Source organism: Sphaeroforma arctica (genome assembly GCF_001186125.1).
Source record: "Sphaeroforma arctica JP610 unplaced genomic scaffold supercont1.1228, whole genome shotgun sequence".
Classification (NCBI taxonomy): Eukaryota; class Ichthyosporea; order Ichthyophonida; genus Sphaeroforma; species Sphaeroforma arctica.
The window spans coordinates 1-6,539 of NW_014039330.1; the positions used below are offsets into that span (position 1 = coordinate 1).

Here is a 6,539-nt window from a genome sequence, read left to right on the forward strand (position 1 = left end):
CACACACACACACACACACACAACACACACACACACACACACACACACACACACACACACACACACACACACATATATATATATATATGTATATATATATATATATATTATGGCTTACAACCTATATCTGAATTCATGTGTTAGTTGTGTGACTCACTATCTTATTGAGATTACGTATACTTATTTGTACAAGTTATTGGATATAATATCGTTCGATATACACTACTGCATTGAGTTTTATGCATTCGAGCTTGTAGGACTGTTTGTGCATTTGTGAATCAGATCTATATTCAGATACGTTTTTGACCTAATCTGCCTAATGAGAATCCTGCAGTCTGCATGAGCTCTCAAATGGGTGTCTCTTATAAATCGCAACAAGTGTTTAAGCTCTCATCTCTCTGGTCTGTCTATCAACAGGACATTGATTGGTTGCAGAAAAACCACTGTTTCGATTGCACCTACACCTCCAGCCAGGTACCTATCAGTTCAAGTAATCGCGCGAACGATCCGATGCAAACAGACAGCTCAGCGCCATCCAAACAGGAGAGCAGCAGGCAAGGATTAGACGCGCGTGGGGATGAAGAACAGTATCGCGACACTCTCGTGAGTCGAAGTGCTGGCGAGGATGAACGAGATGATGTTCTGAGTGCTGCGTATGTTTTGGGCGCGATATCGTCTCAGAAGTCATCCCCAAAGGAGCCGCTTACAGGAACTCAACCAGTAAGCGGAGGGGATATGTATCGAGACAAACAGGGCAGCGATATGGCTATAGATGGCGAGCAAGCGTCTAGCATGGACACCGACACACAGCCGTGTACGTGGGAGGGCTGTGGACATATCAGCCAAACACTGGAGGACATGTTAACCCACATGCGCACACACACCATGTCGAGCCTACCTCCGAGGCGCACCCGTACCAAGCGAGAAGTCGGGACTGGGAGATACTTGTCGGGCATAGCCCCACAACCGGCCAAGGCTGGCAAGAGCGGACTGTTTCCGAGTGTTAACGTTAAGGAGCATCATTTGGAGAGGTCGGTATCGCAACCACCGCCGCTCTTAGGCGACCGTTTCGTGAATCGCACAAAGAGTGCGAAGACTGAGCGTGCAGTGAGCATGCACATGGACTCGCACGCACTGGCAAGTCCCAATGCAGATCCAAAGGCCGGACCAGGTTCTGGTACCGGTATATCGGGGTCAGCTGATGACAAGTGCCCGCGGAGTGAAGGGGAGAATTATCATCCTAGCCACCGCAGCAAGGGCGATAATAGTATAGAGATAGACAAGTTACGGGCACACATGGCGGAAGTGAACGCGCAGGAACCGGGCCAGGATTTATTTGCGACTTCGAGCGGCGGTTCGTCTATTGTTGGGCATTTGAGAACACCCGAAGTATCAGGCATAGATAGGCGATCGTTTGCCGCCCCTGACCCAAACCATCCGCAAAATCGGGGTTTTGTGATGGATGGTAGTTCGGCGAATAATCGAGCGACGACGGAGTCAGGGGGACCGGCTTCCAGAGCTTCAAGTCTGAGAGAGCAAGGCAGTGAGAACGGTTCGCGGTATGAGGCAGACGAATCTGTGCGCAGGTACCGAACTTTTCCCCTAGAGTCTCCACGAACGGTGGCGATGAGGGGCGTGCCATCAGCAGAAGATAGAGATAAGTGCCAGGAACACGACACAGGGGCCAGAGATGTCATGAGGGAAAGCGGGAGTGGTGCTGGGAAGTTGCACAGCTGTGACTGGGACGGGTGCACGTATACGGGCACGTTGGAGGGGCTCCTAAAACATATGCGAGAGCACACGCTGTCGGTGCTGTACCCCATCGCGGATATGAAGGGCGATACAGGCAACCAGGGGTATGCACGGGAGAGACAGGAAAAGCCTGTAGACGGTATAAGATCACGTGGACACTCGAGCTCGCCGCCAAGGTACTCGATTCCTGGCCGTAACGCAGCCAGCGCTCAGAAGTCGGCGGTGAAGCTCAACGGGGCTATGCCCAGAACCAGACGCGGTACGCAATCAAGACTTAGTCAACAGCGCAGCATAGACGCAGTTGCGCGCTCGGACAGGGAGACAGAGGCCCTCAGGGAGCGAGCGTACAGGATCGAGAGAGATAAGCTGCCGAGGGGCGAGGCTCCGGTGTCCGAGGACCAGTACGCAGGGAACTCGCAGATGTACGACCGAATCAAGTATATGGAGGATGACATGACGGACGAACGGGATCGCGACTTCAAGGAAACACGCGCGTATACTAACGATGTGCTGGACAAGCGATCGCGGCCGAGCCGGAGGTATGACTACAAGTACGATGACGAGTACAGCGACAGAGGTGTCAGCGCAGAACGAGGGGGAGAGGGAGAGAGGGTCGGCATGGGGGATAGGCTGGACGGGGACACCGAGGGTATGGCACGGTCAGTCTCAGGGGTGGATGACGAGGGTCCGCTCACCACTCATAAGGTGCCCTCAACACATAGCCTACCACCCGCTGCCTCGGCCGAAGATATCGCCGCACAGGAGCACGCGGAGTCCCAGATACAGGGGCGGGTTACGTTCTCGAATACCATGCCTCTAAACCGACCCCACTCAGCCTCACTAGAGCGCGAGAAAGTCAGCGCCACGCGATCTCTGCAGCAAGGAGATATGCGCTACATGGGAGAGGAGGATAGTGGCTCGGACAGGTACCCGAGACACTCGTTTGGGCAAGACAGCCGCTATCGCGCGCGTGAGCGTGAGCCCGAGAGCACGAGCAAGTACCGCAGAACGTTTAGGGACGACCCCAAGGGCGCGGAACTGGGCACCCACGAGGACGTGCACATGGCACGGCGCCAGTCGACCAGCTCTAGCACAGATAACTACGACAGACATAGTGCGGCCGAGAGAAGTCGATGGGAATATTCTGACCTTGAACGTATCTCTTCAGCTCACGGATCGGGCCGGGGAGGTGGACCAAATAGTGCACTCACACCACCTGTTGGGGGCATCAAGAGCCGAAGTCGCAGCCCAAGGCCACACCCTTACGCACAAACTAACACTGATGGTAGTGCTGGCTTGGGAGGCGACACCAATGGACGTAAATACATGGAGACCGCCTACGATCAGAGGAAGTCGTATTCGAGCCCACGGTATATGGATACGGATGCGCGAACTAGCAGAGAGGGCGCTGATGAGCACGACGAAGAGCATGCCTGTGATTGGGACGGGTGCCAGTGGACTGGTTCTCTCGAGGGTCTCCTGGCACACATGCGCGGCCACACACTGAGTAATCTGGCGGTACCCCCTAGTGGGACTCGCAGTCGGAATGGGTCAACCAGCGGGGCGAAGAACGGGGCGAAGAACGGTACAAATCCCGGGAGGACTAGTGATGTGGAGAGATCCAATGACTCGCCGATGACCTCACCTCATCTCGATAGGCGGCGCAATCCTGACGAGAACGCGTCAACTTCCTACTATGCATACAACCGTGAACCACTGCCTCCGGATAGTATGTCAGCATACAATGACACGGCAAGCGTAAGGCCACAGGATACAGCACCACATGCAGCTCAGGGGTCTGGCGGAACGGATGTACAGATCCGATTGCCCGGTTCCCCGATGTCCATGAGCATGCCGCGGTCGTCTAATACGAGCCCACAGAAGTTGGCTCTTTTGCAACCGGAGTTGCGACAACCGAGCTCACCCGCTCTTGTGCATCCAGATGCCGATACGACCAGGCCACGGGGTGATATGACCGCCAATGGGAATGCGGCCGGCAAGGACTCTCACAAGATAGCACTCCGACTGTCTGCAGATAAGTATACCACTACCCCCGCATCCCGGAACGGACCAGAATACATGCCAGAAGCGTGTAGTTCTACCCCACGTTTGGGGTCCGAGGACACGCGTATGGCACCATTACCCTCCTATCCAAGCATCAGTGTAGACGGGCGTCAACACAGTCCGGACGATACCGGCACGGACATCGCTCGCCACAGGAGCGCCGGGAGCTCGCGCAAATCTATGGGCATGGCCTCTCCCACAACCAACGGCCGGCTGTCTGTGGGCGGCGATCGAGTGGTCGAATCACGCCAAAGCTACTCCAGTGCGTCCCACCGGGCCGCTGGGGCAACTCCGGATCTGGATTTTCAGGAGACGGCATGCGACTGGGATGGTTGCACTTACGTCGGGGTGGATATCATCAATCACATGCGTATGCACGCGCTCGCAGGTGTGCCAGTGCACGGGCGGGGTCGTGGTGGGTCTCGGGGCTCGAAGAACAGCAGCGCCAGCTATGCTATGAGAGTTTCTAATGGGAATAGTAGTGGAGTATCTGGGTATGAGCGCGATTTGCCGTCGGTAGATAACCGGGAGGCTGCCACGAGAGGCGAGTCCAGCCCCCGTCAGCGCGTGAAGCGCTCACGCTCGCAGGAGGTGAGATCATCGCCATATCCTGTGTCCACCGGAAAGATGAATGCTTTGGCCAATCCTGACTCCAATTTGAGCAGTGATAGAGATAGAGGATTGGCTACGGACGGAAGAAGAGAAGACAGAGAGGGTTCGTTCGGGAGAGGTGGGCCTGCAAGATCGCCTATCTCTAAGCCCAGGGGCTATCAGGGGAGTGGCGATGGAGAGCGGATGCAGTACGAGCTCGAGCCTGTGAATGGAACGGATAAAAGTGGCGATGTTGCCAGGAATCGTGCCAGGCTGGAAGACACGCACCTGCATTCAAATGCGAGGCGTATGCAGACATACACACCAGGACACTCCCAATCTCGTTCACTAGTTACCGTCCCGGCACACCGTAGCGAGAGTATGGGTATGTATGAAAGGGAGGATATCAGGCATATCCGTGATGGTGGTTCAAGGCCCGCATCCATGGAATTGGAACGAGGCTTCGATAGACACGATAGTAGTGGAATTAGTGGTCCCCCGCCCAACAGAGCGAGCTACAGGTCTTACTCTACTACCCCAGGTCCCTACACGTCTGGGCTGACTCATGAGCAAGCTCCTGCTGAGTATTACAGCAGTCGAGAGGGTGGCAGATACAGAGATGATAATAGGTATGTGAACGAGGAGAATGGATACGGCAACCGTTTTGGTGAGACCGTTCGTGAGCAGTATCCTACTAGAATCTGGAGGGACCAGGAATACAATGGCGGTGCGCGATCGCCCGGGGCCGTTGATGCGAATCGTGAGCGTGAATACGCACATGAGGAATTAGCACACGCGTCATCACGTATCAATGTTAGAAATGATGGATCGGAGAGACATGGGGGTGGGTTTGTTGATGGACCGTCGACGCATTCGTATCAGTACTCTCCCAGGTCGGAGCGCAAGCCTTATGTACGTCAGGGATACGATGTCCGCATTCCGCAGGGGTTTGAGCGTGATGTAAGTACCAAAGCATATCAGGAACAACATGACAGAGAATCATTCGATCATCGAGAGAGAAATACAGACAGAGACGACGCCTTACATCGGCGACAACCCTCTGATAGTCAAGCGCATTCCACAATGAGAGGAACTCCCCAGGATGGAGCAGGAAATGACGACAACGTCAGGAATGGTGCACGAGATTCTACTGCGCGTGACGGTGATGTAGATATCGAGACGTGTGATTGGGATGGATGTGGTTTTAGGGGGACGATAGAAGATTTAATCGGACACATGCGCTCACATACACTGTCTAGTCTGCCACCACGCAGGAGCAAAGCGCCACCCAATCCTGCGCTAGCACCATATCGAACGGCTAGGGCGGAGACAAAAGTCAGCGAGAAAGGGAATACGAGCGAAAAGGAAATCACATCGAGCCAGATCCCAGTACCACGGGTAGACGTGACTGATAAGTAGGGCGTGCGGCGCTATGCGACGTCATGTATGGACAGATTGAACGAGATACACAGACGGATGAAATGTAAATATAGAAATAATCACTGAGATACACATCGGTGTCAGATCGGCCTAACGATTAAGCGGTGTCGAAACGATATCTTTTCCATACGCTTTATGCGCTCAAGCGATTCATGCAGAGTTCACACTCGTTGAGTTCGCGAGAGAGATGGGATGTGCTCTGTGATAATTAAATATCGGTATCTGGTTCAAATGCGAGGCAAAATTTGTTTGCACCGTCTTGCATTCTCTTTTACAACATGGAAATTAGCGAATACTGAGCTCAATATACTGGACCACGAGCTATCGGAAGACATATTTGATATGTCACCGCATGCTTGAGTGTGTTGCAAATCTAAAATTATGGTTTAAAATGAACATAGACAAGTACAGTAGTCGTAAATATTTGCTTAATATTCTATTGCACATGATTGGCAAAATTCGTGCATAGTGCGCATCGTAGAGGCTTCGGAATAGTTTATTGTGCCGTTTCAAAATTGTTCAAATGTCACCGCATGCTTGAGTGTGTTCCAAATCTAAAATTAAGATTTAAAATGAATATAGACAAGTGCAGTAGTCGTAAATATTTGCTTAAAATTCCATTGCACATGATTGGCAAAATTCGTGCATAGTGCGCATCGTAGAGGCTTAAGAATAGTTTATTTGTGCCGTTT

At 53.0% G+C, this 6,539-nt stretch overlaps 1 protein-coding gene across 1 annotated transcript; it reads left to right on the plus strand.

The window, feature by feature from the left end:
• Positions 1-414: 414 nt before the first annotated feature.
• SARC_10383 (hypothetical protein) lies at positions 415-6,073 on the plus strand (the record flags this gene model as incomplete). Its single annotated transcript, XM_014295574.1, has 1 exon — positions 415-6,073. A coding segment is annotated over one exon (5,412 nt), but the record flags the coding sequence as incomplete, so codon positions are not given.
• Between the last annotated feature and the right edge of the window lie 466 nt (positions 6,074-6,539).